This window comes from Ursus maritimus, unplaced genomic scaffold (genome assembly GCF_017311325.1).
Source record: "Ursus maritimus isolate PB19 unplaced genomic scaffold, ASM1731132v1 scaffold_15, whole genome shotgun sequence".
NCBI lineage: Eukaryota > Metazoa > Chordata > Mammalia > Carnivora > Ursidae > Ursus > Ursus maritimus.
This window is the reverse complement of record NW_024423897.1, coordinates 47,991,008-48,008,214: the sequence shown is the minus strand read 5'-3', so window position 1 is coordinate 48,008,214 and position 17,207 is coordinate 47,991,008. Positions and strand designations below refer to the sequence as shown.

Sequence of the window (17,207 nt, the reverse complement as noted above, 5' to 3'; positions counted from 1 at the left end):
AAAATCTCTCTATATCTAGCTGCAAGCAAGGAAATCCTTTTTATAACAGAGCAAAGAAACTGAACTGTTGCCTGCAAATCTTGGGTCTTGGACTTCACATACTTTATGAGTTTGCAGCTTTAGGGAATTGGTTAGAATCCTAATCACATCATTTGTATTTCTGATTCTACCTGTGCCTGAAGCCCCTTCTGCTCTTCAGATATGCAAACTAGTAAATTATTTCCCATTGTTAAACTAGTTTCACATGGTTTCCTTCAACAATCAGCAGGAAATTACTAACCAATACAAACATTGTGTCAATCACTAAAGCGGATGAGAAGAGTTCAGGATTAGTAGCATGCTGAGAAATACGTAAATTTTTACAGGCTCTAGACAATTAATGGCTAGAGGGCAACTGACAAAAGGGCTGAAGGACAGGAATAGGTACCACATGTAAAGCAGTAAGTAAATAATCCATAGATTCACATTAAATTATAACCTCTTCTATGACTGCTCAATCCTCTTCAATATGGGTCAACCCCTAGACACAATCAAAGCTATTAAGGAAGAAATAACCTTATAGGTTAAAAAAGTAAAAAATGCAGTTATTTTTTTCTCAATTTAAAAAATGTTTTATGGTTCTCTGGATTTTTTAAAAGATTTATTTATTTTAGAGAGAGAGTGAGAGAAAGAGAGAGCAGGGGAAGGGGCAGAGGGAAAGANNAGAGAGAATCTTCCAGCAGACTTCCCACTGAGCTTGGAGCTCAATCCCAGGACCCTGAGATCATGACCCTGAGATCATGACCTGACCCCGAGCCGAAATCAAGAGTCAGATGCTTAACCAGGCACCCCTATGGTTATTTTTTTTTAACCACTTCCTTGAAGTATAATTGACATACAAAAAGATGTACATATTTAATGTATACCACTTGATGAGTCCAGAGAGAAGTACATGTCTGTGAAACCATCACCACAATCTATACCATAAATATGTCACCTCAAAAAGTTTCCTCCTGCCCTCTTTAGTAGCAGAGGGAAAATTGACCAGAGCCGGCCCAGGTCAGGAGGCCCCAGAAGATGGAAAGTTACTGATAAGCTACAGATAACCAGAAGCCCTACTGCGAGCGAGAGATAACCAGCCATTTCTGCTTCTGTAAATAGACTTCCCGCCACAGGCTCCCTGCACTACTGTTCCCACGTAAAGCAGCCCCCACTCCCCAGTTTAAGCCCACCTACCAGTAGTCAGCAAAGCTCTTGGAACCTGACTGCTTGCAATCCCCTATAAAAGCCCTGTAACCCCATTGCCCCAGGTGAAGAATTTGGAGCACGAGCTCATCTGGGTTTGCCGGCATAAAATAAATCCCCGTTCTCCTATTTCTCCGAGAGTCACTTGGTCTCTCGCTGGTCTGATCCATATTTTTCTGCAACAGCAGTAGTGGTGGTAAGAACATTTAACATGAAATCTACCCTCAATGTATTTTTATGTATATAATACAGTGTCATTTTATCCTCACTCAAGCATCAGAGTTCACTGTCCACTCCTCTTCTCCTTCCTTATCTACTATGATTCCACTTCTGCTCTGTTGTTTTTGCTTTCTCTGTAGAATTTCACTTTCAAACTTTTTACACAGCCCTAGTTTTCTCTTTAAAACTTCATATTCCTCAGAATTCCATTCTGATCCCACAGTCCATATAATTATCCCTAAATCTCTATGCATGGCTTTAATCACCACTTAAACTCCAGTGTCTCCCACTTCTACATTTAGCCTACATCCTTCAAGTGCATGTCTCTGGACCTGCCTACCTGTATGCCCACAATGCCCTGGACAATCTAACATTACCACCCTCACAACTGGACATAATCCTCCTCTTTTGCTCTAACCCCCCGATATGAGAAGCTTGTCAACTATCTTCAAAAGGTTTTGCATCCCATCTCTCACACTTAGTCAAGGTGATACCTATCAATTCTGCATCACAAAAAAATGTTTGATTTATTTCTTCTTCTGAAATTGTTATTACCAAATTTAAGTTTAGATTTGTACATCGGTAAAGCATCTTCTCTGCCTCCAAATTTATTCTAAATGTCTTATGTCACTGCCCACTCGAAAATCCTTCAATTCATTCTTGAACACTTCTGGAGAGTCTCCTTTGCGTTTCCTGCCAGGTCAGGTAACTGTGACCCATCCTCCTCTCTAGTTTCATTCCCACTCCCTCTTCTCAACATTTACTCTGTGCTCCAACTACTGCTCTTATACATTTTTGAATGCTACTTCTCCACTTTTGACATGTCATTTCTAAAATTCCATTGTAGCTCTCTGAATCGATATACTCTACCTGTCTCATTTTCTATTAATAGCAAAATATCAGTTCAAGCTCTTTCTCTTCTGAGAATCTAAGTCAAGGATGTTACACCTTTTGTACCACCAACCCCTGTGCTTAGCACTGTTACTGTACCAGTAGCAATGTGGTGCAATCATCTGTCCTTGAATTTGCTTTCTCTTCACTAATTTCATTAAGACTGGGACTTGTCTTTCATTAGCATAACCTCCACAGCTAGTACAGTCAGTATATGGCATATTGTAGCTTTTTAAAACCATTGAACTCATGCTGAAGCAGTGACTTTTGAAGTGAATAAGATCCCTGCAAGCATTTCATTCATCTACCTTATTAATGTGCATAATAAAACACCATTTGAAAGTTTGGATTTACCAAGGTTAAACAATTATATAATAGAAAAGTCAAGGCTCCTTATTCAATGTGACTTCCACCACTTCAGACATATATATAGATCTCAAGTCTTCTCCAGAGTCCATAACACATTATACAGTCCATGAATGCATAATCCCATAATCCCTTGAATCATTATGGAAATGTAAGTAAGCAAACTACACTCTATTACTTTTTCTGTATTAGCTCCTTTACAGAAATTAAACAACTTTTGATTTGCCTGAGCTTCTTCCCTGCCTCAGTTGTTCATAGAGTAAAGTGATTTCCTAATGATAAATATAATGATGTCCCTATTTCTCTAGATATGAATTATAGGCACTCAGGTCTTTCTTTGAACCTCAAATCCAAAGAGTCCTATCCATGCCAGGATCTTTACAAGTGTTATTCCTTCACCATGGACATGCCTCCATTCCCAATAGTCGTGAGCATACCAACAATTTGGGTTGATTAGCTCCTACTCATGTTTAGATACCAGCCTGACTATTCTTTCCTCAGAGAGTTCTGTTATCACCAGTCTAGGTTTTACAGTACATAGCAAGCACATTTTTTCCCATAATCCTCTTCATGTTCATAAATGAATATGTATTTGTGTGAACGTCGGTTTAATGTCAATGTTCTCCAATATACCTCCTTTGTTCATAATCATATAAACAATACCTAGAATAGTGACCAGAGCTGAGAAAGGACTCAATAAATTTTGAATAATGAATATAGCCTAGGCAGGATTCAATTTTTATTAAAATAAACTCACTTGTAATCAAACTATAGTTCTAAATGATGCAAACCAAAGGCCATGATTAAGTTAGTATAGTTTTTTAAATATATTTTGTAGTATTTTTTAGTGTAGAAATGATTTCATACCATATATTGTTTAAATTTCTATGAATTAAGTGACAAATCATATATAGGAAAAATAAATATCCTACATGAAAGGAGTTGATTACATTTCATTCTAATTCTTAAAATGAATGCTTGATGTTTTCTTTATGGATTTTAAAAACAAAAATAAAAACCTTAATGCATCTGAAGACCCTGTGGCTCAACTTTCAAATTAAATACCTTTGTTATGTGAGATCCAATGCAATGCAGTGTTCAAAATCCATTGAATAAAAATCAATAAAATAATTAAACAGATATCCTGAGAATAATCTAATACCTATGTTGAAAATTATTCATTTCCTTGGGGAAAATACATGTTGAACTAAATCAGACTTTAATTACTTAAGAAGTGCAATAAGGTTTTTGGAATGTATATTTCTACTCTTTGCTATTTTGGAAATATTTAGATTAGCCTCTACTTTTGCATGAAAATATTAAAGCAGGGTAAAACGAATACTATTATTTATATACAGAAGAGATATTAAGATTATCTAATTCAAATATTGTTTCTGTATAAAGAAAAACTTGAGGCAAAATATGACCAATAAAATGGCAGACAAAGCTAAAAAAGACATGTATCTTACTATAAATGGTCAAAATGATGTATAGTAATTAAAAGTTGAAGTATTATAAAAGTGAGCTAAAAACAGTGAAATATTAGAAATCATAACTTTCAGTCTCTTCAAAGTATAGAACTTTCAGAATGAAGGTATCTGAAAAAAGCAAGACTACTTAAAAACAACTACATGAAATGAAAATTAGACTATTTACCTACCAGCTTCAGAAAGTACAAGGAAGTTAATGGTCTAGTCGAAGTTCTTGATTCTAGTAAGAGTTCTGCAATAAACTGAAACCAAAAGTTGCAGCCCAGATGAAAGGTGTAAATTTTATTTTATTTTTTTTTAGTGTTATTGGTGTTACTGTTGTTGCTATTTCCACTGAATGTATGGACAAGACACTATAGTTAAAAATTAAAAATTAATATTCATTCAGATTTATAAATCCAACTGGCTGCCAGTAGACAAAAAGATAAGTGGCTTTCCATTGATATTTCTCGAGCTACTTTTGGAGGAATCCAACCAAAATCCCTATTCCTACTTATGTATACTATTGAGGACAAATGAATGTAAAATTTTAAAAGGAATACTGGGATCAAATCTCCATGAGAGATAGTGAATAAACCAAAGATTTATGCCAATTCAGGAAATTTGAACAAGATTGTTAATTAGTAGTTTGCAATACCTAAAATCCTAAAAGAAGAAACAGAAGGACAGTTCATTATATAAAAAGGAAAAATGGAACAAAATAGTTAGAAATTTAAAAATATTTTCAAATTAATATTCATGTGTAAGTCAAAGAACATACTAAACATTCAACTTAGAAGATTTGTATGCTAGAAATAAATTTGACAGAAATTATATCAAATAGAAATTTCAGAAAGAAACAACAAATGAGGAAATAAAAAATACAAAAACAACATATACTATAGTTCTATAATTAAGTATAAAAATCTAAATAATTATACAAGTACTGATTCTACACTGCTGTGGGTTGAATTTTGTACCAGCAAAATTTGTATGTTGAAAGTCTAACCCCCAATACTTTTTTTTAGAGTTAGGGTCTTTACATAGCTAATTAAGTTAAAATGAAGTCATTAGGTGGACTCTAATTTGACTGATGTTCTTATGAAAAGGGGAAATTTGGACACAGAGATGGATATACATGAAAAATGCCATATGAACATGAACACAGATATCTACAAGCCAAGGAAAATGGTGTCTTTCCTCAGAAACCACAGGAGGAATCAACCCTGACAACATCTTGATTTCGGACTTCTAGCCTCTAGGATGGTGAGGCAACAACTTTCTGTTGTTTAAACCACTCAGTTTAGAGTTCTGTATAATGGCAACCCTATTTAATTAATATACAGACTGAAAGAAATAGAAAGCCAGATAAAGAAAAATAATCAAGCCTAGACACTTCAGTGCATGTATAGGCCACAAAAAATACAGTGATAATCTTGAAATCAACCTAAGCAAAAGAGGAAATTAAAAATGAAATAGATTTCTCATCAAAAATAGAATTCACCATACAATATATCTTTAATAAAATAATGGAAAAACTCATCATAGAATCTCATACACACAAAATAATAATTCAGTAAAAAAAAATAAAAAAATAAAAAAAAGCTTTTACTACTCACATGCTAAATAGAAAATAAATAAATGATTGTATATAAGCAATAAGAAATCAAACCAGAAGGAAAAAGAAGGGTAGAAGCAATGGAAAACATTGATATTGGTGAATCTGAATAAATCCAAGCAAAATCTAATGTTTAAATAATTTTCAATCACGAAAAATCTAGAAAGTATTTTTTAATGAGGAAAAAGATATTAGACAAATATTATATGAAAAGTAGAAAGCAAAGAGTGTTTAAACATCCTAAATTATTTTTATTGTTTAGATTACTGTAAAGGTATCAACTTTAAACTTTATAAAGTCAATCAGTTAACCAAAATAGAAGAGCGCACAGGCAGTAATTTCTCTGAAATCTGCTGTAGCAACATTTTTCTTTTTTTTCTTCTTTCCCTTTCCTCTTTCTTTCTTTCTTTCTTTCTTTCTTTCTTTCTTTCTTTCTTTCTTTCTCTTTCTTTCTTTCTTTCTTTCTTTTTCTTTCTCTCTCTCTCTCTTTCTTTCTTTCTTTCTTTCTTTCTTTCTCTCTTTCTTTTGGAGAGAGAGAGAGTGAGCAGAAGGTGGGGGGGAGAGGGAGAGAGAGAATCTTAAGCAGGCTTCAGGTCCACACAAAGCCTGATGTGGGGCTCGATCTCATGACTCTGTGATCATAACCTGAGCCCAAATCAAGAGTGAGATGCTTAACTGACCGAGCCACCCAGGCACCCTGATAGCAAAATTTTTCTGGATGTGTCTTCTCAGGGAAGGGAAGTAAAAGCAAAAATAAACTACTTTGACTGAGCCACCCAGGCACCCTGATAGCAAAATTTTTCTAGATATGTCTTCTCAGGCAAGAGAAGTAAAAGCAAAAAAAAAAAAAAAAAAAAAAAAAAAAAAAAAACAAAAAAACTAAAAAACAAAAAAACCTATTTGGACTACATCAAAATACAAAGCTTCTGCACGCCAAAGGAAACAATCAACAAAATAAAAGGCAATCTACTGAATGGGAGAAGATATTTGCAAATAACATATACAATAAAGGGTTGGTATCCAAAATATATAAAGAACTTATACAACTCAACACCCTAATAACAAATAATCCAATTAAAAATGGGCAGGAGACTAGAACAGACATTTCTCCAAAGAAGAAAACACAGATGGCCAACAGGCACATGAAAAGATGCTCAAGATTACCCAACATTTGCCTCAACATGGATGGGAGCTAGGAGATAATACTAAGTGAAATAAGTCAATCAGAGAAAGACAATTATCATATGGTTTCACTCATTTGTGGAACATAAGGAATAGCAGGGAGATTGGTAGGAGAAGGAGGGGAAAAATGAAGGCGGGGGGTGGTAAACAGAGGGGGAAATGAACCACAAGAGACTATGGACTCTGGGAAACAAACTGAGGGTTTTAGAGGGAAGGCGGTGGGGGAATGGGTCAGCCCAGTGATGGGTATTAAGGAAGGCACATGTTGCATGGAGCACTGGGTATTATACACAAACAATGAATAATGGAACACTACATCAAAAACTAATGATGTACTGTATGGTGACTAACATATCATAATAAAAAAAAAAGAAAGAAAATATGCTCAACATACTCATCATCAGGGAAATGGAAATCAACACCATAAGATATCACCTTACACATGTCAGAATGGCTAACATCAAAAACACAAGAAACAAGTGTTCACAAGGATGTGGAGAAAAAGGAACTCTTTCATACTGTTGTTGCCAATGCAAACTGGTATAGCCACTGTGGAAAACAATATGAAGGTGCCTTGAATGTCAAAAAGAGAACTACCCTATTATGTGGTAATTGCACTACTGAGTATTTACCCAAAGAATGCAAAAACACTATTTAAAAGGGATACATGACCCTGATATTTATAGCAGTGTTATTTACAATAGCCAAATAAAGGAAGGAGCCCAAGTGTCCACTGACTGATGAATGGATAAAGAATAACTGGTCTATATCTATATCTTTATTTAACTATATCTATGTATCTGTCTATCTATATATATGTGCACACATGATGGAATATTACTCAGCCATAAAAAAGAATGAAATCTTGCCATTTGCAAAGACATGGATGGACCTAGAGAGTATTATGCTAAGTGAAATAAATCAGTCAGAGAAAGACAAATACTATATGATTTCATTCATATGTGGAATTTAAGAAACAAAACAAAGGAGCCAAGGAGAGAGAGCAAGCTAGAGACAAACCAAGAAACAGACTCTTAACTATAGAGAACAAATTGATGGTTGATTTATTAAAAGCAACAAACACATAGAAGATAAGGAATTTTAGTAAAATAAAGGAGCTAAGAAATCACCTTGCCAAATCTTTCAAGTAATAGAAAGCAATGATGCTCAGGGGCGCCTGGGTGGCATAGCGGTTAAGCGTCTGCCTTTGGCTCAGGGCGTGATCCCGGCGTTATGGGATTGAGCCCCACATCAGGCTTCTCCACTATGAGCCTGCTTCTTCCTCTCCCACTCCCCCTGCCTGTGTTCCCTCTCTCGCTGGCTGTCTCTATCTCTGTCAAATAAATAAATAAAATCTTAAAAAAAAAAAAGAAAGAAAGAAAGCAATGATGCTCAGAACAGTTAAGTGACCTCTTCTTGGTGGAGGAGGTGGATGGTGGGTTGGGTGAAATAGGTGATGGGGATTAAAGAGTACACTTGTCATGATGAGCACTGAGTAATCTATAGAACTGTTGAATCACTATATTGTACCCTTGAAACTAATACACACTGTTAACTACACTGGAATTAAAATTAAAAAATCAAGTATATGAGAAAGAAATGGGACAGTTATATTTCAGAAGTACATTGAACCCAAAATCAGATTCATATTATAACTTCCATGGATGGTTGACCATTTTTCCTTTTGGGCCCCCTTTTCAATTAAAATGATAAAATCTGTTTATAATTATATTGATATAAAGACTAATGTAATACAGCCTGAATGATATTTATTTTCATATTTTCTTCTGATTTGAAAATGCATTAGAACATTTTCTGGGCCCTTTAAGTATCATGAACCCTATTGATGATGCCAACTATAACTAATAGACAATTTAGCCCTGGCGAAAATTGTTTCTAGGCATTGCCAAAGCTCTCAGGGATGAAAGTCACCTCTGGTTTAGCACCACTGATACACACACACACACACACACACACACAGATGGATATGTTTATATAGCAATATAAAGTTCACAATGTGAATAAATATAAATGTCATGGCCATGGCATATGTATTTTGACCTTTAAAAAATTGTCAGTGTAACATTAAGAAATGCATTAATTAACTTAAACATTTTTAAGTTATATTTAAATAAAATATTACATATTCTCTAAAAATGTAATTAACCTTAATGAAATCTGACTTCTTAAAAAAAAAGATTCTAAATCTCTACAAATTAAATGAAATATACACCAAATCAAAATCCTCTTTCATGCATCCAATTTCTTGTAGAACTTGATCTAACTAGTTAAATTTCCATGATAATTATTTGAAAAGTTCCATATCCATATAGAACTGTGTGTCATAATTAATTTCACATGACATCATGCCATCACATTGTCATCTGTATAAAATTCAAATGTCATGTTTTGATACACGAAGTTTTCCATTTCAAGGAAGTTATGTTAAAAATGTTCATACAATTATCATCTTGACAATATTAGATGACAATTGGGACCTTTCCCTGCTGCACACTTAATTCTTAATTCAGAACTCATAATGACATTAAAGATATCATACATTCTTTTCTGAAAAGCTTGAACCTTCCCTATCCTTTCTACGTGATTTATTCCCTTTTTAACCTCAAAATCATTTATTTAATTTGAAACTACAGCATTTCATATTAAAAGAGATTTGAAGGTTCTCTTTTAAAGAAAGAAAAAATATAGAATGATGGCAGTAATAGTGATGATGAGAGAAGAATTTCATGCACTGTTTATTAGAAACTGATTCTCATTAAAGAATCAGATACCTTACAATTCCTTCTTTGGCACTGCCATTACTAATCCTGTGAACAAGTGGTCACTTAACTGTTTTGAGCATTGTTGCTTTCTATTACTTGAAAAATTTGGCAATATGGTTTCTTAGCTCCTTTATTTTACTAAAATTCCTTGCTTAGCTTCTACTTGTTTGTTGTTCTTATTAAAGCAGTTTGAGAATAATTGTATAATCTATACTCATCTATTCAGGGTAGGATGCAGATAAGGAGGGGAGAGAGTGGTAGAATTTCAGTAACTAAAATCTTAACAGATGTAAGCAATAGCTTCTACATGTTATGGTTTATATCTAGAAAAACTTCTAATAGTTATAAACAGAGCTGATACACCATAAATGTAGGAAAGGGAAGATGGAGAATATAATTCATTTGCTTATTCTGAAAAATTCTGTGTTTTCATTAACCTTTATTATAAAATGTACCTTTAATATCAATAGAGCCCTACACCTAAATATAAAATTGTGAATAAATTAAATATCTTAGCCTAAAATGCATTGCTAAGTAGAAACACACTTTTTAGTCTCTTACCTCTTATTTATGATTTTTGTTCTATTCTCCTTAATTATCAAAAAATGCAATGCAAAAAATATCCACTTACAGATATCCCGGAAAACCAGAGTTTCCTTTATTTTTTATATAAGAATGCCTGGCTAGCTAAAGAAGTAACCTTCTATAATGTTATTCAAATGAAAATAATACATATTTATGTAGCAAAGCATATAGCTAATCACGAGCAGTTACCACTGGAAATATATGAGGCCTATTGCAAGCAGTTGTGCAGTAACAGACATTATTTGCAATGCATATTTTGAGGTAAATTCTACCAATTACATATGTTTAAATATTTCTAATATAAACTAGTTAGAGTCAATACACTTTGCAATTACAACCTACACATTTAGGGTACAATCTATTAGGAAACATGACACAGACATAAAACAGCCAATAGCAAGTAGCTAAAAACCAGAAATTCAAATGTATTCTAAGTTATAATTTCTGGTCTCTAACGTAAGCATTTCCACTTTCACACCATTTTTTAAATTTAATAAGTAATATTTTCTAATATACATAATAAACTATATGTGTTAAGGCCTGAAGAATGTATTTTTATCCACTGTCACTAATTCTGAACACCAATAACCTCAAATTTCAGAAGACTCCAAGTCAAATGCAAATATGGTTTAGTCAAGGGGCACCTGGGTGGCTAAGTTGGTTGAGCGTCTGCCTTTGGCTCAGATCAGGAGGGGGTCTCTGGGATTGAGCCCCACATCGGGCTCCTTGCTCAATGGGGAGTCTGCTTCTCCCTCTTCCTCTGCCCCATCCCCCACTCACGTTCTCTCTCTCACTCTCTCTCTCTCAAATAAATCAATAAAATCTTTAAAAAATACATGGTTTAGTCAAAGAATGCTAGGACTTCCTTGTCTCTCTGATTCTAGCCATTCAGAAAGGTGAAATGAAATATTGCCTTACGTCTGTCAGAATGGCTAGAATCAAAAAGAAAAGAATAGCAATTGTTGGTAAGGATTTGGAGAAAAAGGAACCCTCCTGCACTATTGGTGGGGATGTAAACTGGCGCAGTCACTGTGGAAAAGAGTATGGAGATTCCCCAAAAAATTTAAAAAAGAATGACCATATGATCCAGTAATTACACTAGTAGGTATTTACCCAAAGAAAGCAAAAACACTAATTCAAAGAGATATATGCACTCCTCTGTTTATTCAGCATTATTTACAATAGCAAGGATATGGAAGCAGTTCAAGTGGTTGATGAATAAATGGGTAAGAAAGATGTGGTCTATGTACGAAGGAATATTACTCAGTCATAAAAATTGAGATCTTGCCATGTGCAACAACATGGGTGGACCTAGACGGTATAATGCAAGTGAAATAAGTAAAACAGAGAAAGACAAATACCATACGTTTTCTCTCATATATGGAATTAAAAAAAAAATGAACAAAGAAAAAAGAGATCAACAAACAAATGAAGAAGTGACAAATACAGAGAACAAACTGGTAGTTGACAGAAGAGAGGTAGATGACAGGATGTGTAAAATAAAGGGTGAGGTTTTTTTTTTTTTTTTTAATATTTTACTTATTTACTTGAGAGAAAGAGCGAGAGAGCAAGCCGGGGGAGAGGCAGGGGGAAAGGAGAAGCAGGTTCCCCAACAACCAGGAAGCCCAACATGGGACTTGATCTCAGAACCCCAGGATCATGACCTGAGCCAAAGGCAGATGCTTAACCATCTGAGCCACCAAGGTGCCCCATAAAATAAAGGGTATTAGGAGTACTCTTGTCATGATGAGCACTGAGTAATGCATAGAACCATTGAATCGTTATATTGTAAAACTAAAATTAGTATAACACTATATGTTAATTTTACATCAACAAAGAAAATATTGAGGGAAAAACCAAAGAACAACAACAACAAAATACCAGGAATTACTATGTTAAAATAATACATTTTTATAAAGCAGAAATTATAAACAAAGTTTAAAGACAAATGGCAACTGTGAAAAGACTATTGATAATTTATATCATTGGTGAGGAATTATTGCACCTATTATATAAAGAACTATTAGTATTGATAAGTTAAAGAGTCTAATAAAAGAATATAATATCAAGAGACATGAACAGTTAGTTAAAAAAATATCTGTATCCCTCAAATATGAAATGATGGCCAATTTCACTCATAAAAAGAGAAATATAAATTAAAAGTACACAAAAATACTATTTTTCACCTATTATATTTCCAAAATTCCAAGTTTTACAATCCTATTATTGGCAATGCTGTAGAGAAACAGTCACTTTTCTACATTAGGGAATGAAGTACAAAATACTACAGTACCTATGGAGGGGAATCTAGTAATATCTATCAAAAGTAAAGATTTATTGATCTGAATCGGAATCTCACTTTTGGAAATTTCTCCTACAGACATACCTATATGTACGTTAAATGTCTGTAGAAGAACACTCATTATATAATTTTATGAAATAGCAGCAAAGAACAACAATAAAAATTAAAACACCAGAGTTAATAAACATTCATTAAAATATCTAGGGGGGAGTGGTACCCCAGTGAAAATGGTGAAGTCAAAAATCTCACCATTTGAAAATTTCAAAATTTTCAAAAACTCTCTCCCTTATAAAAGCAATTATTAGTGAGATTTTTGTTTTAATAATTCCGAATAATTATCACAACCATTAACATGGCTATAAAAGTTTATAGCTCATGGAGCACTTTCCATGAATTACCATTTGATCATTACAACAGGCACTGAGATAGATACTGTATGTGTCAAGGTGAAGTAGTCTAGAACTTGCTTCTGAAGCATTGACAGTACACCAGTGAGGCAGACATCTTAACTAGGAGCTCACAAACATTTCCTGCAAATGCCATTAATAAATATGTTACAACTTTGGGTAACTTACATTCTCTGGCCACCTCTTTACTCTAACATTGTAGCTTGACAATAGCCATATACAATACATATATGCATAAGTGTGGCTGTATTTTAAAAAAACACATTAGTCATGGAAACTGAAATTTGAATTTCATATAATTTCCATATGTCACAAAAATTATTTTTAAACAATTCAAGAATTTAAAAATGAAAACAAACAACCCAAAACTCGTTTAGTATGTAGGCAATACCCAAATGTGCACAGGCTGAATTTGGCACACAGACCATAGTTTAACTGACTTAACTGACCCATGATCTAAACCATAAACTAAACTTTATAGTTGGATTAGTATCAGGCATATTCAACAGTGTTTCTCAGTTTTACCTTTAAGGTAACAGAAATACAGGGAATTAAAGAGACTTGCCAGCTATAATACAGATAATAAGCAGAGAAGCTATAACTCAACCCTAGCTCTTTACTTACTAATCATTGGTATCTCATGAAGAATATGAGATCTAAATGAGTCTACTCCAATGACAGGTGTTTGTGGATGGCATAAATTTTAGAATTTGTGTGATAGCTTATATAAAATTATATCCTCAGCTATAATGGGGATTAATTCAGCACTGGTCATGTAAAAATCAAGTTTTTTTACATGATTTTTGGAAAAGAAAAAATGCTTTAATATTATAATGACATTACTATCTAATTTGTTCTAGGAAGAAAGGACTTACTTTCTAACCAGTGTGTTATTATATTTTTCCTATCTTAATCCTTCAAATATTTAAAAAAATTCTTTAAGTCCATGAGATATATAAAAAGGTCTTTAATAATTCCATGAGATCAAATACATGAAATATATCCATGCCAGTTTTGTTATTTGATCTTTCATGGCCATTACCATCAGGAAGAAAAATGGTTTATCAGTTTTATATATATACCTGCATATATACATGTAAAATTATATGTATGTATAATGTGTATATATATTATTCATGTATATGTATAGTTGTACTATTCACCATTAGAAATAGCTCTAGGATCATGGTCTTAGCCACATACAAACACCTTAGTAGTGAACAATATATATTGACTACTCTCAACAAAATAAATGTCTTCATAACAATCCAATCATTGACTAAGAAAACACTAAAAAATTATAAGAAATATATGAGAAGTTGGTATGTATCAAAACTATTTAGGGGCTTGAGCCCTAATCAAAAGCCCAATTAAAGTTGTTTTATAATGTGAAACATAACTGCAGATATACAGAATTATAATCAAGAACTCAAGGATAATTTAAAATAAATTTACATAATACATCTATAAAATACTATTTTAATACAAAAACTGCATTGCATGACTACTAATTATTTCTACTGACAAAACTGCTGTCATTTCTATGGCAGAAAAGGTCTAAGTCGATAATTTTCAGTTCTTTGGAGGAGTTCTTTTTCATGCTCATAGTAATTGTAATGATTCTATTTTTTATCTATAAGAGCTAAGAAAATACATAGCTGGTTCCTTATGAATGCATTTGTAAGTGTGAAATATAAATTCACTTCTTGAACAAATTAAAATAAAGGGGGAAAAGGCGTTATTTTAAGCACATATGGATTGAACTTTGTAGTCTTTAAAAAAATCAGTTATGTTTTTATGCATGTATATAGTAATAGGTGAGTGGAAAGAATCTATGCAATCAAGTCCCAATTTCTCATAAAGGAAGATTAGAATAGAGTAGAAAGATTGAGTGGATGAGGTCAGATAGTGAATAAGAGAACCACATCCTCAGGTATGACCCTTTATATTTGTCCACTGATACTATAAACAATAGAACAGATACCAATTTCTACAGAACCTCCACAAACATGAACAACTTCATAGACCTCCACCCCTGCCTGGTGAGTAACAAGCTCTCAACCATATGTTCATTGGCACTCAAGCCCAGAAAGAATGTTTGAAATTAATTTACCTGTTACAGCTTCTTTTACCAAACAAGATGATGCAAGAGGAAATGGAAGTTGTCTGATCTGTTCCTTTCCAGCAATTTTTTTTCAGTTAGATTGAAATGACAAGAAATATACATCACAGAATATTTATAAAAATAAAATATGTTTTCCTTTTGGTATACACCGAAAGGGGGGAGATTTTTTGTTTCTTATTTTTCTTTTTTTCAAGGATAATAAATTACTATAGAAAAGTATTTTGAAGTTCATAAGCAAAATAACTTTCAAGTAATTCAGTATATTTTTATTTCAGCACTTTTGTTTCCATTTACTTTATGGAATACTTTGTGGGAAAAAAAAGGAAATGATGAAGATGAGTTGCTTCGTCTCATTTTAATATGCATATAAGAAAATGATAGAATTGTTTCAGATCTTTTTTACTACCACATTCTGACTCTGCAGCTCCTGCTGGCTCTGGAAACTACAGCTGCAACCCAGTGCCTCCCTGTTGGATGAGGAGTAAGCAGATGGCTTGTGATCCTGCACTGCCTACACATGAGGGAAGCACCATGGCTTGGATGGAGTACCTTTTTTTTTTTTTTTTTTTTTTTTTGTACTAGCAGTGCTAAAGTGCAAATAAACAGTCAAGCAGGGAGATGGAAATCACTGAACCTGCAGTCATAGAGATTCTACTTCTGTGCTTACTGTTTCTCCCAGAGGTACTGAACAAACCTAAATGGCTGCTTCCAATGATCCGTAATTCATCAGAAGGTCTCTCCATCTCCCACTCTAGTCTCTACCCTGGAGCCTACATGACACATGGCTAAGCTGTCCCTTATTACTGAGCACACAATTTCCTAACGGGTTTGATAAGCCATTAAATTGTCTTGTATTTTCGAGAGAAAGGGAAATTGGTCTGAAGTTACTGATTATCTTATCAACTTCCTTCTTTTGGAATGTTAACAAAATCTGTACATCTTGTATATATTGAATGTATATTTAAAATACACCAGCATTTTTAGGGAAATTAATTTGGGGAATTGAAGAAAAATATACATGTGTTTTTGAAAGATGACTTAAATTCAAATACAATTTCTGTAACTATTAATAAAAATAAATCAGATGTCACAAAAAAGTGTGTTCTTTTTGCTTCATGTGACTTAGCAATAGATTAAAACATGTAAATATCAATGCACCAATAAACAACTTTGTGAATTCCAATATAACTTCATGGTAATAAAGAAAAAATTACTCAATTGTGTGTTCAATTAAATATTTCCATTCTATACAAAAGAATGTAAACAGTAATACACTGGTGAAGAACATTCAGTCCAGCGTGGATGGACTAATGTTTATGGAGAGATGACATGACTGGTAAAGTTCATTTTTTTTAACGGTCATTATTTTAAACCATTTAGTATAAGTAATAGTATTCTATAGCATATTTCATTCTACTTTCCATGTTTTTTCAAAACCAACCAACCCCACTCTATTCTTACCCCATAATTTCTTAGAATAGGAAAAAAAAGTAACAAAAACTTACTTTTCCAACATACTGAGGATCTGGTCCCATATGTTCTTCTAAAACGAAGAACTGATTCCAAACCCATCCCCGTTTGGGACGATGGTGGACTTCGGTTTCACTTTCAATATGTTTGGTCTGGTTTCTGGTCACCTTGATGGAGCTGTGGTGAGCAGTTCCATAACACCTCTGCACAAAACAGAGACACACTAGGACTGGACAGATGGAAGATGTGCTCGTAATTTTCATTGTAAGATAGCTTTCCAGTTCACAGTCTCCTTTCTTTTCCTTGTTAGTTATAAATGCTTAGTGTGCATTCAAGAGAGACGCCAGAGCATCTTTTGAAAGGACAGTCCAAAGTAAATTGTTTAGCGTGTCCATGATTTAACTGCCCATCAGGGAAAGGTCAGACTACATTTACATCCTGAACCACTTGGAGAATCAAAGCTGTAGTTGTCTGATTCCAAATTTTCACAGTAAGTGAACACGGACAACCATTTTCTACCTAATGGAAAGAGAAAAAAATGATATATATTACAAAACATGGTAAAT

At 33.6% G+C, this 17,207-nt stretch overlaps 1 protein-coding gene across 1 annotated transcript in view; it reads right to left on the bottom strand.

Annotated features, from left to right (window-relative positions):
* Window positions 1-16,904, bottom strand: part of CDH18 (cadherin 18) — a 312,552-nt gene extending 295,648 nt beyond the window's left edge. Inside the window, exon 1 of the mRNA XM_008689887.2 lies at window positions 16,677-16,904. Within this exon, the coding sequence (XP_008688109.1) occupies window positions 16,677-16,904 (228 nt within the window). The remainder of the gene's footprint in view (window positions 1-16,676) is intronic.
* Window positions 16,905-17,207: the final 303 nt, after the last annotated feature.